Source organism: Sylvia atricapilla, chromosome 10, assembly GCF_009819655.1.
Source record: "Sylvia atricapilla isolate bSylAtr1 chromosome 10, bSylAtr1.pri, whole genome shotgun sequence".
Taxonomy (NCBI): Eukaryota; Metazoa; Chordata; class Aves; order Passeriformes; family Sylviidae; genus Sylvia; species Sylvia atricapilla.
In genome coordinates this window covers 7998796-8019218 of record NC_089149.1, presented here as the reverse complement: position 1 = coordinate 8019218, position 20423 = coordinate 7998796, and the positions used below count along the sequence as shown (strand labels likewise).

The 20423-nt window shown below is 38.2% G+C and overlaps 1 protein-coding gene across 6 annotated transcripts in view; it reads right to left on the bottom strand.

Annotated features, from left to right (window-relative positions):
- ATP11B (ATPase phospholipid transporting 11B (putative)) overlaps positions 1–20423 on the bottom strand; it is a 66118-nt gene that overhangs the window by 11150 nt on the left and 34545 nt on the right. For 4 of the 6 annotated variants that reach the window (XM_066325808.1, XM_066325807.1, XM_066325803.1 and 1 more), the window contains exons 18-28: positions 20194–20375; positions 19278–19481; positions 18858–19011; positions 16099–16201; positions 15708–15853; positions 14847–14906; positions 14445–14572; positions 13456–13594; positions 10124–10189; positions 9738–9841; positions 8943–9108 (exon numbers count right to left, since the gene is read on the bottom strand). In XM_066325808.1, the coding sequence (XP_066181905.1) occupies positions 8943–9108; positions 9738–9841; positions 10124–10189; positions 13456–13594; positions 14445–14572; positions 14847–14906; positions 15708–15853; positions 16099–16201; positions 18858–19011; positions 19278–19481; positions 20194–20375 (1452 nt within the window). Of the gene's footprint in view, positions 1–5021; positions 5108–8942; positions 9109–9737; positions 9842–10123; positions 10190–13455; positions 13595–14444; positions 14573–14846; positions 14907–15707; positions 15854–16098; positions 16202–18857; positions 19012–19277; positions 19482–20193; positions 20376–20423 lie in introns of all 6 variants that reach the window. The other 2 variants (XM_066325806.1, XM_066325805.1) reach the window with 1 other exon arrangement.

Below are 20423 nucleotides of genomic sequence, written 5' to 3'. Positions count from 1 at the left end.
CTTTTTTAAAAAATGGCAAATGAGACCTTACATAAGCCTGGAAACAACAATTCTGTTCTGTCACACTCACAGTTAAGTGTAAAGAAATACTGTGAGAACACTAAGGACAAAAAAACCCAATTAAATTTTATATGTAGATATATTGTTTATTATTGCCTGGTGAACATGAATTTTTGTATTTACATCCACTGCCTGGAAGGAAGACAGATATGCTAGAGAGTCCCTTTTCTCACTTTCTTCTGTGGAGGCCAATTATGGTCATAGTTTTATACCAAAGTAAAATCTGGCATGGCGAGGCAGGAAGGCATAATGTTCCCTGGAGACCTGAAACAAACCCTCAGGAAACACAAGGCAGGAGAGACAATGCTTTAAAAAAGTTACTCAGTATAGAGAAATAGCAGATATTATTAACATTAGGGCAGCAAATAAAGTATGTTCTTAAGGTAAGATCTGGAATCTCAAGAAACATAATACTTCATATGAGAATGGCCTGTTGCATGTAATAAATCAAAAAGCAACTGAGGTGCAGAATTAAAGAATGATTCAGCTTGATAAAGGAAAAAGAAAATCAAAAGAATCAACATTCTATGATACAATTTTTCTTGTAGATACCAAAACCATGGGTATTTTGGAGCTGGCTCAATGACTGTCTCTGTATGATATATGTAAATAAATACACACACATTAGGGTACAGTGGGAGTACTACCTAGTGGAGGTAAGAACTGTCGGGCAGGCAAGATGGGTCTAGCAGCTGCCTATTGTCCTCCCCTCTGTGCCTGCTTTCAGCAAAGTCACCTGCTGAGCTGACTGAACCCTTATCTTCTTCCATCTGGAAGGACAGAAAAGCAACAGATCTTATAAAGCACCATGCTTGCATTGCTTTAAAACAGTTACCATTGTTACATGAACTTTCACAGGTCTGGTCTTGAGAGAACAAGGCACATTTACAAGGTCAAGAGGCAGTTTTTATTTTTGGTGGATCATATACAGTTTCTCAGTGCCCAAGGGTTAAAAGTGTTTGGCCTTTTTGTGCTCTACGGACTACAACAAGGAAACCCAAAAAATCTGGAATCAATCTAAAATTCTGAGGTTTTGGAGTTTTATTGTTTTCCCCCTTCTAACAGAAAAGACCATTTCAGTTTGTTTGCCTTACTGCAGGTTATTCCATATGCCACAAGACAGACATTTCAATCCAAGATTTAACCACACTGAAAAGTTGGGACTTTGAGAAACAGGGAATGTGTTTAATCCTTTACACCAAGTTAAGAGCACTGCAGGGTATTTTCCTGAGCCCAGGTCCCAGTTGCCAACATTCTGGTGCCACATGTATGATTAAGAAAATTGATATGAGCTGGTTATTACTATTCCACAATTAAGTTAAAACTTGCTCCCTACTGTAAATTTCACTATCTCTAACCCTTAATATACTGCATACCAGAATCCCAAACAATTAGATATAAAATTTTAAAGAAAATATATAGGAATGTTGACATCTAACAACTTCACTGCCGTGATGATTTCATCACTTCTTTTTCTATTCTTTGTATCAAATGAACCTACAAGTGCCGAATTATTTCATTATTTCCAAGTGATTAGATAAAAGTTTCTTCGGTAAACTGTATGTGCACTTCTGTGACTGAAGTCAAATCCAAAATGGTGCAATCTTCTGTCATTTCCTCATCTTCCTGCGACAGATTCTGTAGATTAGCCAACAGACCAACACCAAGCCATTGCTAACACAATGACCAGGTCTGTAAAGGAAGAGATTCCCCCTGATTAAAGTGCAGCACATCAGGGTGTCCTCGCACACCTCACCCGGGAATTCATGCTTCCACTTGGGACAGTTTTCTCAGAAATTACACATTCCTTACAGAAAACATAGGCTGTAAAAGGAACAGAGACCTCTCTGCTCTCGACTTGACACAGCTGGGCTGGGTCAGACTGAAAGCTGTAGGGGGGAAATCCTATGGAACAGGAACAGTTAAAAATACAGACAAGGAATGAAGGCCACAAAGCCAGGGCCTGCAGCCTGGAATTCTGGAGACAGCTTAAGAGCAGATCCGGACTGAGAAGTGAAAACCAAGCAAAAACAGACTCATAGGGCTGGAAATGGGGAAGAACAGTGTTTGTCTGTGACAAGGTAAATGCTCCAGAGCCCTGGACATAACACTGTGCACTGAGAGCCTTCTCTGTAAATAAAACCCTTACTACTGCCTTACATTTCCCTTGTTCTGGGTGCAGTTCATAGCACACTGTCCAAAGGTAGAAACTCTGTAAACATAGTTAATCCCATCAGTAAGCAGAATTTAAACATCTGTCCAAGCAGCACTTCTCGAATGTGGCTTAAGATTTCTGACAGTTCTTAAAAAGCACAAGACATGTAGACAGACATGCACACAGAACACTTTCTTCACAGATAAAAACATGGAATGAGATACAGTGGGACCCAGTTAGTACCCTAAGACATGGATTTCACACATTCCAAGAACAGGAGAGGCAGCTGTGGAGGAAAGCAGTGCTCATCAGACTCCAGCTAAGCACAACACCTGCACTTGCCTGTGCTGCTTCATCTCCTCTTCATCCCACGTTCCAAAAGGGACAGTAAAGTTCACAGGCAAGACTTTAACAGGCACACACAAGACTGCAATTCTGACTTACAGGGATCACCTGGACACTTAGAAGATCCCCTCAAAGATCTTAACTGTACCTCACCAATGTACTCAATATAAATTTGAACAATTTTTGCACACTGTGAAGCCTACAGAAATAAAAAATTATTTTAACATCATACTGCTCTTTTAATTTGCAGTCTTTTAATTTGAAGTCTGCTTTTGATTTCAAGAGAAGAGTAAGCATTTTGGCAGAACAAGGCATAACTCAGTTTAACCTGGAGTTATGCTCCTTTTGAGACTTTTAATACATATTTACAAACAACAAAAACCTGCCAAAGTCTGTTCATCAACCTCCATGCATTCTGCAGTCACAAAGGATGCAATCCCTGGGTGGGCACGTACAAATGAGGTGTGACAGATTAGCTGCTTTACAGCTACCTGTTCACCAGGCAGCTGTTTTGTTTCATGCTCCTACAGTTGTCCTTGTCTTCTTTGCCCTACTGCTTTGGGAAAACCACAAAAACCACCTCATGCTCTTCACTCTACATTGTATTTGATTGAGTACAGTGAAGTGAGTAGTTTCTGTCTATCAATTGATTTTCCTTTTCACTTGTTTTAGGCAAGGATCCACAGGACAACTTCTGAACTTTGTCCAAAGACAGAATAAAGAACTAGAGAAACCAGAATCCTTGTTTGCTTCTTGCACTTTACAAGCTCAACTGCATACGAGAAAGCAGCCAGTGCTTGTACTTCAGGTACTATCAGATACTCAAGTGTGAAAATTAATTACAAGAGAATTAGATCTGCATAATCATTTGTTTCTCATGGACAAAACAGATTTCCCCTTTTTTTTTGAACTCTTCCCTAAGTTTAATATGAAGAAAATTGCCTCACATTAGCAAGGATTCTCCTGGTTTTAGCATTTTCATGGCTACAGTGCTGCACTCCTAGACAGCTTTATTTTCCTTTGACTATCTAGCTGCATAACCATTAAGACTTTTTCGTTTTTGAAATTTTAACGGAATCTTCTGTTCTAAAACCTTTGGTGTAGATATGATGTGTGATGTAATTCACTTAAATAATTCACTGAGAAAAGAGATTTATATACACTTATCCAAAGTTCTTAAAGGTAACTTGATAAACCAAGATATCTGATAAACTAAGAATCTGAAAAGCTAACTTGTAAAGGCTTTTGTAGAGGAACCTCCCCAATATGTTGCTAAGTTTAACAGCTTTCAAAAACTATACTGTACTTCACCTGTTTTAAAGCTATCAAGTGCTGAATTCAAAACAAAACAAAATAAAACCAGCCCACCACTACCCCCCTGGGTGTTTGGAAAGCCAAGGTGTTGTGTTTCACACTGGGGTCACTAACACAACAACACAATGGCCATTTCAAGTTTTGCCTTGTAAAGTTGTAGTGCACTCTCAGAGGAAATACAAAACTTTTTTGGTTAAACAAATGGCAATTAAGTCCCTAAATTGTAGGTTAGTTGGTTCTCCTAGGCACCTATTTGCACATTTTTAACAACAAAGTCACCTTGAAAAATATTTAAAAGGAATCAGATCTTTGCATTAATTCTTGCCGTAGGATTTAGAAACAGATATTGGTGGAATTGAACAGATTGAGACATTGCTGATGCATATGAATGCTTAAGTCTTACAGAAGAGAATCAGCACTTGACAGTATTTCATGTGCTGAACTCAGTGTGTTTGAAGAGTTGCAGAATCATGTTTTACCTAAACAGACACATGTATGCTTTGATCTTGTTTTGAATAATTTTCTGGGACTTTGTAGCCAAATGCCTTTAGGAATATGTATCTATACACATTGAAAACAAACAACACTCACTTCATAGCTGCACAAAACAGACACAAAAAGCCTCAGCTGCACGAGGGTATGGACACACCCAAGCTTCAAACATTTTCTGCTCTTTCAACACAATTGAAAGCAAATTAAAATGGGCAAATAATTCGCAAGAAATTGCTGTCTGAAGTACATGGATCTTCCTGTCACAGCCTTATAAAGCTGAAATTATCCAGCATGCAAAATGCACTTAACTTTTATCATTAAGAGACTAAAAGCATTATAACCATGCTAGAAACTACTATTATTTAAAAACGGATGCAAGAACAGCTGATTTTTATTCTGGAAGTTGAGCATCATGCTAGGGATGTTTTTTCAAAAGAAAAAAAGCACGTCCAACACATGCTACTTAGGAGAAGCATTTGGCTCAGGAACACAGAGCAAAGCTTAGAAATCACCAAACTGAATGTCTCTGCACTACAGGTATTGCCCTCTCAACCCCACTAATATATATTCATGCCTCTTCCCATCTCTCTCAGCACTGGTTAGTTCACCTTGAGCATGCATAAGAGTTGATGAGGAACTGTCCCTCCTACTCTACCTAATTTTGCTCAGCTGATTCCTTGCCCTGGACAATGGCTGCAGTGCGATGAACTCGTCACTTAAAGCAACTCTGTTGGAGTACATCTACAATTGGACAGAGAAGGGATGGAACACACATGTCAGTAAGTAGCAGTAGTAATTTTCTAAGAGAAAGGCACAGGACAACACATTGTTATTTAAGTGGAATACACATCATATACAGAACACAAGCCTGGTACCTTCAAGACAGCTCCCGGGACCATTGCAGCCAGTCACTGTTTGGCAGGACCATTCTTAAAGTACCTTTGCTTTCAAATTGAGAGAAAAGGCCTACACACTTTTACATCTGTGCTTTACCAGACACCTTTATTTTGTATTGCTTTCTCCCTTCAGTAGTGCTGTGATTTCTCTTCACCCAAAGATTTATATTTTAATTCACATTTACCTTACTGTCCAATTCCTTCTGTATGATTCTGTAACAGACCTATATTGAGAAATTGCCCACAAGCTACTTCAGGGCAACTGACCTCAGTGAAACATAAGACAGCTTTTCTTTAGGCCAGCAAAAACCCCTTGAAACACAGCAAAACTAAAATAAAATACAGTAACACACATTCACCTTAAGTGCATTAAGGAACATTAAGTTAACCAAGTTCATCTTCTGTAAGTGTCAACTTATACTTGTCTATCAAATTTTTAATTTTTAGTTTCCCAAAACGAATGACTGAGATTTAAGTTGCAATGACAGAGCAGTATTTATATTCAAAAGCCTATCAAATTTCTCTCTCATAACAGTTAAATTTCTCTGCTCTCTTATTATACTTAGCTACATGTAACATCTAACAGATCAGAGGCAAACTCACACTTGATGCTATCAGCTTATACTAAGAAAAAGATATAAAATCAAGGTAAGGCAGATTCCTACAGATACAGAGAATTCAGAGCACTAAGTCAGGTAAGTCACACACAAAAAAAAATCTGAAAAATTAAAACAATAAGGGCAAGAATTTTCAGCTGAGAAACGCGTGTTTTGCTCACTGCTCCTGGGATTAGTTTAGGATTTAAATTATGGTAGACAGAAACAACTAACCTAAATAGCTGCAATTTAAAAACAAGGAACTAGATGATGTAACAATTTATCTTGCCATGACAAAAATGCAGTAACTATAAACCAAGCTTTTTCTTTCCCCCAATATGAAAATACACTAATGTAGTCCTACAATTAAAAATAAAAAATTAAACATGTTCAGTTACAGAGGGTTCACCTACACGTTGAAAAATAATTTAAAAGGACAATATAAAAAGTTCCATATTTACTCCTTCAATGACTTCCACAGAGTTCATTAGCATCAGTCACCACCCTTAGCATTTAGGACCAACATATTCTCCAAACCCTTTCTATCTGAAAATCAGTCTCTTCCTCTGCTTGGAAACGGAAAGAAAAATATTTACTAGGATTTTTAAACACAAATTATGAGGTATGATCATAAAAGAAGCATTCTGTCACTTCTTGACAACAAATGTGCTAAGCTGATCATCTGCTCCTCTTCAGTTACATCCACTTCCTGTCTGCAAGAACAGTGAATGAAATCCAGTGGAGCTGATTGCCCCATTAAAGCAGGAGTAGGAAAGTCTCCACAGATTAAACCTCAAGAAAGGAATAAAGGGTGACTTCTTTTTGCAAATACATTTGTAGCTAAAATTTCGCTATCAGACACACAAAGACAAACCACTGGATGGCTGCTGAAGAATTTCTGGTCAAATCCCATTTTGGATACCTTGACATTGCAGCATCAGGAATTAAGAATTTTCAGAGAAATGACAGTATTTTGGTAAACAGAGACCCCAGTGCTGACTCTGTCACATGCAAAATAGAAAGCAAATACAGAAAAAGAAAAAAAGATAACTAATAAAGATGCAGAAAGCAAAATCCCCATGGCCAGGAATCAAGGTACAGCCACAGGAAAGGTGTTAGATATGCATCAAGATTCTGTCTTAAAAACAGAAAGTCCTACTGTGTCCTTGACAGCACAGCTGTAATGGCATTAAACTGAACCCAAAAATTCTTTAGAAAGGACTCCTAAAGCAAGAGAATGCAGCAGGAAGTATATGGATAAAGGCAGGAAAATCCATGTGGCTTTTTGGGTTTTAATTCAAGCACTTTGAGAACATGAAAAACCTCAAGAACCACACAAATACTGTTCTAGGCAGCAACAGGTGATGTACAGAAATGAAGGAAGGGGAGTGTCTGATAAATATTGCCGTTAGTTTTCAAAGGGAGAAAAAAAGATGGGTAAGTATCATCACCTACAGACACTCTAACCCAAGAAGTGCAGTAATGTGCAATCCAGAGTCTTACCAGGTTCATCTGAACAGTCTTAGGAAAAGCCAGAGGTTATTTACCTTGGCTTTTAGCTACTAAATTCCAAGACAGGAAAAAGCAGCCAGTACTCCAGTTTTGGAAAGGGACTAGGGGGATATTTTGGCTAGCAGTAGGCTTGTCAGCATGATGTTGATCCTAGGCAAATTAAGAGAACATCCCACACGGATTTTATTTTTAACACACAAATTAGAAGGGTAATATAATTTAAGTAAATCAATGTGCACTTACACCAAATTAATTACAAGGTTAGATGCTAAAGATACCAGCAGTGAAGCAGTGCAGTCAGGAGCTCTGCATGGCACAGAGCTCAGTGCCACCTGCATTAGGCAATTAGGACACCACAAAATCGATCTGGCACACAGGTGGACAGAAAGCTGCTAAGAGGTTTCAGACCATAACTGTGCACGGGATGTCTCTGTCAGCTGGGTTCTTCATTAGCTGGCCCTGTGCTAATTGACCTCTCATCAATGACCTGAAAGAAACCAACATCACCACCTGCAGATGTGTAGAAGATGCAGAAGACAACAGTTTATTGATGTATGTCATTCTGTAATCTGATTGTAGCTGGGGACTCATTATTTCCATACTCGACACTGCTGTCTGCTGTGCTGGAATACTGTGTCCACTGGTGAAATTCAAAATTCAAAACGAGGTTCAAGAAGAGTGAAAATTACAGGAGAAACACAAGCATGATGAGAAGATTCTAAACCAACCTTTTTGACTGAAGATGCCAGTCCAATCTACCTATCAGTGCTAAAATTAACTTGATCATAAAGCTAACTGTGAAAAAACCAAAAACTGTACTAGAAACCTTCTCAGCTTAGAAGTAGTATAACAAGAAAAAGTGTTGAAAACAGAAACCAGAGAGACAGTCACTATTAGAAAAACAGTTCAGGATGACTTCTCCATAACTCTCACTAAAAAGAAGAAAACATTCAGAGATGAGATATTTACTTAAAAGACAGTCTAATCTCACCAGAATGCTTTAAAGGATTTTTTTGTAGCCTGTGTCAGGCAGAAGGAAGATTCCATTACCACAGCATAACTTTAGACCTTGTCTATGAATCTATAAAATTGCCACATGGGTAATTAGCTTTAATCACAGAATCAAATCAACAATCAAATGCATAGCATATGAAACAACAGAGATTTAAGAAATACTAATTAAAACAAGTTTTACTAAAGCAATTTTTAAAATTGTTTCCATCACGTTTTAAGAACTATTCAGTGCCAAATAGAGCAATAGCTTCTAATTCTTCTAATACCTATACAACTAGTAAGTTACCATCTATAAAGCAGTATAAAAATGCACAGTATGATCCTTTCATACAGCTGCAGGCTGAGATGCCAAACACTGAGTGACCCCTTCATAAATAATTCTATTCTTTTTACCAATTATTAAACATAAACATTACTGCCTTGTAAAATGGTGTCCTCATTTGCCTAATTTTAAATTAACAAGTGTATTTCAAAATGGGAAGACTTCTCTGCATTCAACATGACAGCAATGGAAGAGGGTAACTATTGGTCAAGTTGGATAAAAAAGCATAACATTACCTGAGCTTTTTCGGTACTTGTTGGTTGCAGATGTCTGTACAGCACTTTCTTCACAACATCAATAAACAAACAAGCAACTACTATGAGGATTATGGCAAACCAAGCAGAACCACTTGACAACAGTTGAACAAATACAAAGTACATGTCCTGGGTATGTAAAAATGGCCTGAAAAGTTAAAAGAAGTGGAAATTACTAAAAAGAACTTCTAGGAACAAAAGTACAGCACAGGCTGTGTCAAGTGTGTCTTATTTTATACCAGAGAGACTCGGGATGCAGAGTCACAACTGCACCATGTCCATGTGAAATCCAGCAACCTGTTGGACCTGACCTGTGAATGAGCTCCAGGGAAAGAGAGTACTAAACTTTGGAGGAAAAGGTTCTGATTTAATTTTAAATTGTGTTGCAGAGAGTCAATCACCACCCTATCTCTCCAGATTCCAAACTATGAGGAAAAATACTTCACTTTACTGATTCAAACCCCAGCATCTTTATTTCTGTTGCAACTATTTACCTATTACAAAGCACATCTGGGAACCTATTTACTTCTTAAAAATACCTTTATAGTTACAGGCTGTCAGAGACAGGTACTGTGTGTCCTTGAGCACAGGACTGCACAGCAGCACTTATTAAATGTTTCAAGGAATCATCAAAATCAAGTGGCCAGTCTAGACTTTAAAGTTTTTTCACAAACCTGCTACAAAATTCAGAGCAAGAGGCTAGAACACAATATTTCAGTGTTTTTTTTAGCTTCATTGATATGACATGTGATAAAATGGGGGAAAAAAATCACTTACCAGATAATTCCCCCATAAAACAAGGAGAATATGAAATAAAATACAATGGATCCCCAAGTAACAAAATGGTTTATCCATGTCCAGAAGTGAGTTTCTAGTGCCATCTAAAAGAGAGATAACTTCAGTGAGCTTCTGTTTTCCACCCAGTTCATGGAAAATGATAAAGATCAGTAAGAACACATGTATTAACTTCCAGCCCAAACACTAAATATTGCTATAACACACAAAAAGTAAAGAAAAATTTCCACCACTGTTGAAACTAAACATAAAAGTCACTTACCTGGAAGCTTCAAGAATCAGTAACTTAGGAATCAATTTTAAATTACTGCTTTATTACTTATTTCCCAAACATGCAAGCCCAGAGAGCAGTCAGTGTGATATCTCACCTTCATCGTAACAGTTATAACCATAACGGTGAAGACCAAAGTACCAAATGTCCAGTTCCCAAACATCTAAGAAAATGGCAAGGCAAAAATCATGGAAGAAAAAAAAAATCAGTTAAGAGCATTCATAATAAGTTAAAATTCTTCTCAAGTCAGCTACACTAAAGAAATAAGACATAAGCTTGTGACAAGTAATCATCATGAAAAAAGCAAGGAGGATACAACATAAACTACCAGAAAAAAATGCAAGTTATGATAAGAGCAAAATTAACAATCCACAAGTCATCTTTCTTCTTGGTTCAAAAGAAATCACCAGAAAATCTACATGAAATATGAAAAAAAAAAGCCCCACCAAAAATATGAAATGAGAGGAAAATGAAGACACCAATTTGATCAATTAATTATAAGTGTCCAATAGAAAGGAAATATTGGGTGGAAGGTATTCACTTTAAGAGCAAAACACTTTTGAGTTTAAACACTTCCAAATAATTTTAAACATGCAGCATCAAATGAAGGTTCACTTTTAACCCCAAGCACAATACTACAATTCAAAAATAATGGTGCCATAATATTTTATAAAGAAAATTCTAAGACACTTTGTTTCAAGGCTAATAAACACAAAATTCAGCTCTAATTCTGAAACACTGAAATCTGTCACTTCCATATTCTCTTGTGCCCATAAATTAAACTATCGAAACTCTGAACAAGGTCTACAACAATAAAATCTCAGCTCTGACAACCAAGCAGGGATGCTGAGGTTGTATCTATCTACACACATGCTACTCAGAGCTGCCATTCTACACAGAGTCCAGCCTGGAACTGGCTGGGGGATCACAGGGAAGATGTTGCTGTTTTGCAGCTACTTTTGCCACTGACAGACTGAACAATGACCAAATCTTCAACTCTGTGTTTACAGGTAGCAGACTAAGCAAGCAAGGAGGAAGGTACCACATGCAGACAGACAACCAGGGTCATCCTAGAGCTGATGTGTCAGGACAGCACAGGGACAGGGAACTGGGATTCACACAGTTGTAGTTCTTGTTGCAGAGCTCTGACAAAAACATCCCACCAGCCTGAGGACAGATCTCACAACTGCTTCTCTCATCTATACACAAGGTACAAAACTGAGGCAGCCATGAGTCTGGATTTACTGATAATTTTAAAGATCTTTGTGATAATATGCCTTCTTGAAGCCTTGGATTTACTTGTCCTACCAACAACAGTCATGGTTAACAACTAACATGCTTGTTGTTAACTGCTGCAATATTAATCTCAGAAGTGAAGTTAAACTTCTTCTCCTGAGTGACCTGTGAAAGAAAGTGTCTTTGCTAACACTGCTCTCAATGGTCACAGAGTTAGAATGCAAAACACAAACAGGTTATTGCCACCATTTTATTTTTGAACACATTTACACTGTGAATGCTGCATCCTTTAATCCTATGAAGTAACAAGATACAATATTTTGTATCTCCTCCTCTTCTAAACTCTTACCATTTGCCTGTTAGGTTTCAATATCTGACGACATGCACAGCATGAAAAAGGGGGGAGAAAAAAGAACTAAAAGATCAAGTAGTTGCACAATGTGTTGAGGTAAGCCCAACAAAGCACCAGCATTAACAAACTATTTACAGTCTATTCTATTCTGCTGTGCTCTGAACTGAGAACTTGGAATGGGAACGTGAGGCCTTGCACTAACTCTACCCTGTACCACAGATCCATACAGGTGAGCCCTTCTTGAGGATTTAAAAAAGCACCTGGCAGTGCACAAAATCCTCTTTGCCCTTAATTTTGGCTTTTCCAGGCACACGTTAAATTTGCAACTATGCAATGCAGGTATTTTTCCCTGCAACACATTTCTACCAGTTCTAGTCACCATCTTTCAGCAAACACAGAGAGGCAGAATAACTAAAACCCAGAAAATTTAGAATTTATTTGAAGTCATATCATGTAAGAAGCTAAAGGGCAGCTGCCAATCCCCAAAGCAAACAGTTGTTACCAAATACAATGGAAGAAGTCTCTTCCTGCCTCGTGGACATTTACTACGCAATTCTGAAGCGAGGTGCTTTGACAGCTGAAGACGGATGCACCACACACACTGATTCATAGTCTAAAATTACCTCACTGCAAGTCCTGAAGGACCTTTACCAGCTCACAAGAATTTCAAATCCCACAGCTTGCAACAAATGACAAGAGAGGACACACTCATGCCTCAGCTGGAAAGAGACATTTTAGTCTAAAGCACAACTACTTTAACATTCTTATCAAACATCTGATGATGGAGTGGGTGCTCCAGGTGGCTGCAGCACTCCCCCTTCACTGCTCCTCCCTCTGCAGGGACACTGCCAACCCCCAGCTGTGCCTGCAGCCCCTCAGGACCATTCTGATCACTGTCTGTACATCACTGCACCTCTGACTAAACCTCCTGAGCTCACGCCCACTCCCTGGCACCACGTGAAGATGGGAATTCAGCAGGATGCTGCTTTTGTTCCTTGTGCCATAACTTGCAACTCTGCCAAGCACTATGAGAAATGGCAAGTTCTCTGTGCCAGTATTAAGAATGGCATAATGAGAAGCAAATGTATTTTTCCATTACTACCCATGTTCAATGAGGGAAAAATCAGTATCTAATTGTTCTAAATTGAGTTAACTAACTCAGAACCTGGGGAAATAAGGAAACAGACTTGAAATGGTTTCATTCAAGCTTTAGAGTTTTTTTGAGAATGATTCTTCCTGTGAACTTTAACATCTTTAAAATACAAAGTGTCAAATTAGTTTATGATGATTTCTTTAAGTTTTGGCCGTAAAAACATTTATTGAATAAAATGCGTAAATTAAAAGCAGCTTGCACCACTAAATTTTTTTAAAAATCAGAGTAAATAGAATAACCTATTTTCAGGAGAAACTGTAAGACTTCCATCGACTTTCAGCCTAACTTTATACCAGATACTGAAGAGAAGCCATTGCTTGACACTGCAATTAAGTCCAATTCAAAATGAGTTTTGAAGGAATGATTATAAATTCTTGTTTGGTGACATTATGAAATAGGATTTTAATGAAAACAGTTTACAAAATACAACGAAGTTTAAGACAACCACGATACATCTTTTCTCTTGAAAGATATGTTCTTCAGGGACATATCCCTTCTGACAACTCCTTAGAATTTCCATGCTAAGAAATGTTACTCTTGAGAGTACACACAACAAATACTGACAAAGAGTCTTTGATAATCGTAGTTCATAAAAATAAAAGTTTTCGGACACAGGAGGATTTTTCAGAAAAGCATTAAGAAATTTTGTCAAAAATACAGTGGTAGAATAACACTTAGGATATTGTACCTGGCCATTTCCCAGCAGAGAAGTGTCTTCTCCCATTAGAAGATATGAGCCATAAAAGAAAACAAATGCATGAAAGAAGCCCAAGATGGTCCAGTAAAGAAATGGTTTATACCCCAGATGGGCATTTTTACTGATGTCTCTGCAGAAATAAAACAGATTTTGGATTTCATACTGTCCATAACCATCAGCTATCCACACTGTATGACTGCCACTGCTTTGAATAAATGTAACTTTCAGCTGCACTGAGACACATTTAACAAATGCTGACATATGAAAAAAATAAATAAATCATGGGGAAAAAAACCCCTCTGAGCTCTCATGATTTGGCTCTGCTTTAAGGAGCGATCACCAATGGCCAAGGTCTCTAATGGGTCAAATTCAGAATTGCACAAACTAGAATTCTTGTCCCTCGAGGTGGAACTGCAAGAGGAAGAAAAAGCCAGATCTCCTGATACTTACCCCTTGCTCTACTTTAAAGACCTTTACAAAAAGAGAAACATCTAAGAGAAGACATCTCTTTTTTACAAAAAACCCTACTTTTTCTCCCAAAAGCAGTATGCAGTGCAACATGCTACCACTGGGAGGACATCTAATTCTACAGGAAATCACTCCTCTTAGTAAAGGATATTTTTTTTTTTGTGGTCATTCCCCTAACCATGGTGTCCTAGTTTTTTCTTCTCCTGTCTGAGTGATTTTCACCTCCTACATGTAATGGAAAAGAAGGCTGCCAATCATGTAAGCTGACCAAGTGCTCAATGCTTTTCACTTGTAACACGATTGACACAAAAAGACTTAAAATATTCCCTTTAATTAACTCCTAGGATGAGAAGCACGTAGCTTCAATTCTTCCTCATCCAGACAGTCACTAAAAATGCCTTAATTACAGATGATTATTGTACGAAAGCCTAATAGCAAGTTCAGAGCTGTGCAGATGCCTCTGCTGCTGTAGAAGATGTGCCCCTGTGGGAAGTGATGCAGGACATACGTACCTGTAGAGCACAGGTTTACTCTGCAATACATGCGGGTGCACATGCTGCTCAAAAAGACTGTAGATGAGGACAGGCAGGGAAGTGAAACAAATATTGTACAAAGTCAGGTATACACTGTCATAGAGCGTCTGCAAAGGAAAGCAAAATGCATTTTATGCCTTGGAATCCAGGAAGAGTTATAGCACTTATAGCAGCAATGACTGATCGACGAGTTACATGATTATGCTAGTCAGGAAAACAGCTGCACTCACTAACAATTTAATCAGCTATCAAACACAGAAAATGAAGCTGGGTATTTGCTAAGTGTAACATCTATACCGCTCCTTTTGTCACTCTTTCCTATTCTCTCAATTCTGGACCTCAAGTGTTTCACAGATAAGATGTCACACATGCAATACTTACTTGTTGTGAAAACAAACAGAAGAACTGATATAAAAATTGTGGTGTAATAAAGCACACATTCTGAAATAAAGAGAAGTGAAGGAAATAATTAATCCTTAGTACACACCTCACAGCCCCATACAAAATTGCTAAATTTTACAAGCTGGTAAAAATACACAGGGAGAGTACAAAGCCTTTCAGCATTTTACTTGGCCAAGTAGAGCCAGATGCTTTACTTGAGAGGATATTTTGTTTGTTTGTCCTTTGGGACAATGAATCTGAAAAACATGAACAACTACATGTGCTTGATGAGCACAGCTCACTACAGGAGTCTAAGTAGTATTTTAGTAGAAGAAACCCATTCATGTTCCACTTCAGTTTCTTTTTAAGAATTTCTTTGCAGAATAGATTCCACATTTTATTCAAGAAAGCTGTGCCCTCCTCATGTGAGTTTGCTGCATGGAAGCAAACAAAGCAGAAACCGAAATATAACACCATGCTATTGCCCTTGAATGAAAGAAAACAACTTCAAAAGAGACTTGGGAGCCATAGCTGAAATCTCAGATAAAATCCAATAAATATAGTGAGTTTTGACTTGTTATGAAAACTGATAAACAAGTAAAAAAAACCAAAAGCACCCCCACCAACAACTCTGCCTTGAGAAAACAAACAAATCAGCCTCTCACCCAGACAAACTCACTGCAGTATTTAAGGCCTATTTCTACGTGGAAAGACTAAACAATTTCACAGTTAAACTACTGCATTTGGTTGCAAAATACAAAATAAAAAAGCCCAGAAAACATGTTTAAACAGAGATATTTAACCTGATACCAACAAAAATCCCAGATCTGAAATAAATTTCTTGCTGGGAAAAGAACTCACCTTATAAAAAAAGTACTGTACAAGGGTTGCTATTCTAATATAGTAAAAGTGCCCATGAACAAAAAGCAACTTGGAGAGGAATTTAAACCGTGCTATTGCATAGTCACTGTTTCTTACAGCTTGCCTTCCTTCCTTGCCCATGATTCCTGTAATGTTTGGGAAACAAAACACAAACCAGGTTAAGCATAGTGAAAACTGAAGTTTAAAAAACCCAGCAACATACATCTGAAGCTGCAGCTCTGTTTTCCTGCACTTCAACACTGTAAGGACCTCAGCAGCTTTCTGTTGCAAAGGAAGGTATTAATCCTCACACTTAGAACTAAAGGAAGCTGCTCATTTGATGCTGATTCACAAAAAGAAGCCCCAGTTGCTGGAGACAGAAGGAAGTTACCTATGCCCACATGTGCCTCCTGGATCATGCTCACATCGTTAGCACCATCTCCGATCGCCAACGTTATGGGCTTCTCTGGAGAGGTTTTTAACAGTCGAACCACCTGGAAAAACAAAAAGAAACACTTCCAGATCAGACAGCCTACCTAGAAACCATGTCACCAGTTCCCAAGCATTAGGAATTATTAGGAATTTCCAAGCACTATACCCTGGTTAGCTGCCTATCTGCAGATGTAATTAATGTTTTATGAACATGCATGTTTGGGTATAAAAACATCTCTGGCATATCACATGCATATATTAATTCCTTCTTTAGAAAACCTGCCTGTTTTGGAACACAAGCCTGACTTAAATATTGTATCTGCCTTGAGCCTGTTTTCCTGTTCTTATTTCAATCTTCTTTTACCGTTCTTAGTTTGGTGCTTTATATCATACAAAATAAAGTCAAGTAAAATATGGAACTGAAAAGTTAGTTATGGAGTAACACAGATTAAATGCCCTTTAATAATCCAGATTCTTCACATTTATAATTCACTGAACTAATCCAGGTGAAAGAAAAATTTGAAAAAGCAAATGCATTAGCTAGAAGATCAATATGCTGTTATTAAGGAAAATAGCTTCTTTCTAAAGCAACTTCTTTATCACCAAGGGGTATTCTCAACTGACAAAAGAAGAGAAGAAGATATGACAGAAGGAGGGGAAAAAATGTTGACATGCAAGACCCTAAAATACTCAGAAGAGGAGCAGTGATATCACATCTTCAATGTAAGTGTCAATAATACTCTAAATACAGAGGAGTTAGATGAAGCTTTTGGTTAACGAGAATTAGTGATTCATTAACCTCCCACAGAGCTCTAGGTTAAAGTAGAAATTTCACTAATTCAGTTGTAAATGGGCTGCAGGTATAGGTACAAAGGCAGATCTCAAGAGGTTTTCCAAAACCAAGAAAAAAAAACCACGAAAAAACCATTTTCCCCCTCATGTTCCAGAAACCCCAAAGTGGAAATATCAATGGAGCAACTGCATGAGGTCAAGCAGACACAAAAAACTGTATTGGAGTAATTGAGTTGTAGCCAGCAGTGTCAGGGCATTGATTCACAGGAGTGGGAATTCTCTTCGCACGAGGAATGCAACAGCGATTAAACACAGTCCACAGCTCAGAGAAATCCTGATTCCCACCTGATTGTGGGAATGCATTCCCTAATTGCAGGTATTAATATTCCAGTTTAAAGGTTCCCCATTCCTAAGGGGTAATTATTTCAAGTACATTAGCATTAGTGCCTAGGAAGCAGCCTTAGAGAGGTAACAAGGCTGCAGGACATCACCCAGATCAGTCCTCTTGAGATGCCCAAGGCCTGGGTAATTTGGACAGACAAACATCTATGTGAAAAGGTCAAGACGAATCCTCTGGCAAATTTTAGCAGCAGCAATCAGCAGCAGCTCCAAATGACTGACATGATGATGTTTAAAAAAGGTTTTGAGTCATAAAACATACTAAAATTAGTAGTGAGACTGCTAACCGTACATTAAGCTGAGTTTCAGCCTAATCTTGGAATAAACCTCACAAAAAGGTTGCCTTCAGCAAAAAAATTAATGTGCAAGACTAGACTAAACTGCCCTGCACTTCCCTCCCTATCCCTCATGTTGTATGGGATTTGTCTTGGCGATTTATATACTTCAATGTTTGAAATTAAAAATTCAATGCAATCAAAACTACATTTTACTGTATTTCATTGCTCAAGATAGGAAATAATCTCCATCATCTGCTGATGAGGAGAGGAATTAAGGAACCCAGTACAAAACACTACAAATCAAGTTAATTGACAAAATAAGACCAAGGACGTGACACTGACAAATAACTACACCCTAAAGAGAGAGGATGGCATAATTTCAGCTGAAAGAATGTACAGAGTGGACATATCCAACAGATTGGTTTACTCAGAGCTACAGCTTCCTTTCAACATTTTACTGAAACTGTTACTATACCAGGTGAACAGTTCTATACTGAAGTGATTCTAAAGACTGCATGAGAATTCTGGCAGAAAGAGTGACCTCTAAACTCCAAACAGGTCACTCCTGTTACAGTAAAACAGCCTGCCTCTGGAACATCTAATATCTCACAGAAGCATTTCCTAGTTGTTGTGCTTTAAGGTAAAGAGATGTCTTTTCATGAAAATTTCAAAAGGAAAGAATGTTATAGTCCTTAACTTTTGGAGTTAAAAAAAAAAAAATCTGAATTTGAATCTTATACAACATATATTTGAGTAAAATTCAGTAGATGTGAAGAAAAATGGTATTAGAAGAGAGTATCAAGGCAAACCTTTCCTGGAGACTAGGTCTTGGCTTCCCTTCCCTTTTACTTCTTCCTCAAACTTGGGTATTTTTTAAGTATTTTAAAAGAAGCACAGTTTCTCCTTTCAGGTTCCTTAATTTTCAATTTAGTTTTTTTGGTTTGGAGAAGTGATGGAGCAGCTAAGGTAAAAGCATGCAGGAGATCAGGAGAGCTGCTGCCTTACTGAACACTCGAGAGGCAGAATAACAATGAGCTTGGTGGCAGTGTTTTGACTTCTCCATCCACTTGCAAATTTTCAAACACATCTGTAGAAACTTCTGAGCAAACTACTCTAGATCTGAATGTAACAAGGATTCAGAGATCACAAAAAGGGTCACACAAGCAAACCAAGCAGTTTCAGAAATCCTTGCCTCCTCAAAGCATGATAAAAGTACTTCAAAGGCAATCTTGACTACATTCTCCCTTACCTTTGCTTTCTGAAGGGGTGCCATGCGGCAGCACAACACTGCAGAACAGTTTTTGCAAACTTCCATGAACAGTTTTTCATGTTCCCTGAGTGCAAGAGAGAGGCTGGTCCCATCCACAACTAGCCCATGCTGGATAACATGGTCTTCCTTTATTCTGTTCGGGGACAAAAATGTTGACTTTGTACCAGTATAAATGGTAAAATTCCAATTTTGCTATAAACTATATTGTTGGCCAGACAAGAAGCAAAGGAGTTAATCTGTCAGACTACTTTTTCCAGTCTGTTATGATATTAATAAATATATTTTTAAAAGACAACTTCTTTGTTAGGCACATGTATCAAAGAGACTGCCAAAAAATTTAAAATAAAAGGAACCCAAGTTAAGATCATCACTGAGATAGTGACACCTCAGGTATTTTACCTCTTGGCTAGCTGCCTCAGCTGTTCTGCACAGGTACTGTCTGACTTGTGCTGCACAAGCTCAAGGATGTTCATGGTTCTGTGAAAGTGTCCACAGGATAAACTGACACTAACAGCTGTTTCGTGCTTGTCTCCAGTGAGCACCCACACTTTGATACCAGCCAGCCTGAGGGCCTCGATAGTTTCTTGGACTTTCTCCTGCAGTCTAGAAACAAGAAAAATCTTAAATAACCAACTGAACACTTTAAAAACAAAAGAGTAATACTGTAACTCCATGTTACTACTGTAACCCCACTGTCATGTGAGTTAAGCCTGCCTTTCTGACCTTTCATGTATTTTCACAGAATCACAGTCTGGCAGATGATATTCTGTAAGCAGCAACAAAATAAAGGCCTTGATGAAACAAAAACAGAACTTCAATCCTGCTAAGGGATCAAAAATTTGTAATAAGCATATCTTGATTTAAACTAGGCACCATCACTGCATTTGAGAAGCTTTAAAACAGCCCACAATAATTCCTGGCTACTGTGGTGCATGAAAAGCTTCTCATGCCCCATGTGCTCACTTCAGTGTACAACACACGCTGTGACCCACAGAGCACCAGCAAAAGCTTTGCAAAGGGACTGTGTATAGAAGCTTTCCCAAGGAATTTTCTGTTACACTAAATATTTGCTGCAACTATTCCATTTCACATGAAAACTCTCCTGATGAAACACACTGTACATCACCGTACTTGTGACAGAATCAGTTGGTTCTAGTTTTGTTTTGAATGTGCCTAAATCCAAAGGTAAATAATACCAACAAGAATAGTACAGAACTTTTGGTCATAGTGGGAGAACTTTTCACACTTCATATTTCAGGTATAAATCCTAAACTCGCTGGGTTTGAGCACAAACAGCAGTAACTCCGTGGCATACTTGTCTTCTACTCCTGTAGCCCCAAGTAATTCCAGATCCCTTTCTATGAAGTTGAACACATCTGCCAATCTCTCCTCCCGCTGCTGTAAGGCAGTCCTGGCCTCATGAAGGCGTTTGCCAATTTCTTGGTACTCCTCGGGGGTGAATCTTCTGTAGGCCACACACAAAGTTCTTAGGCCTTTCTGCAGGAAAATAAAAGATTACATTCAGAGTAGACAAGGTTCTGATCT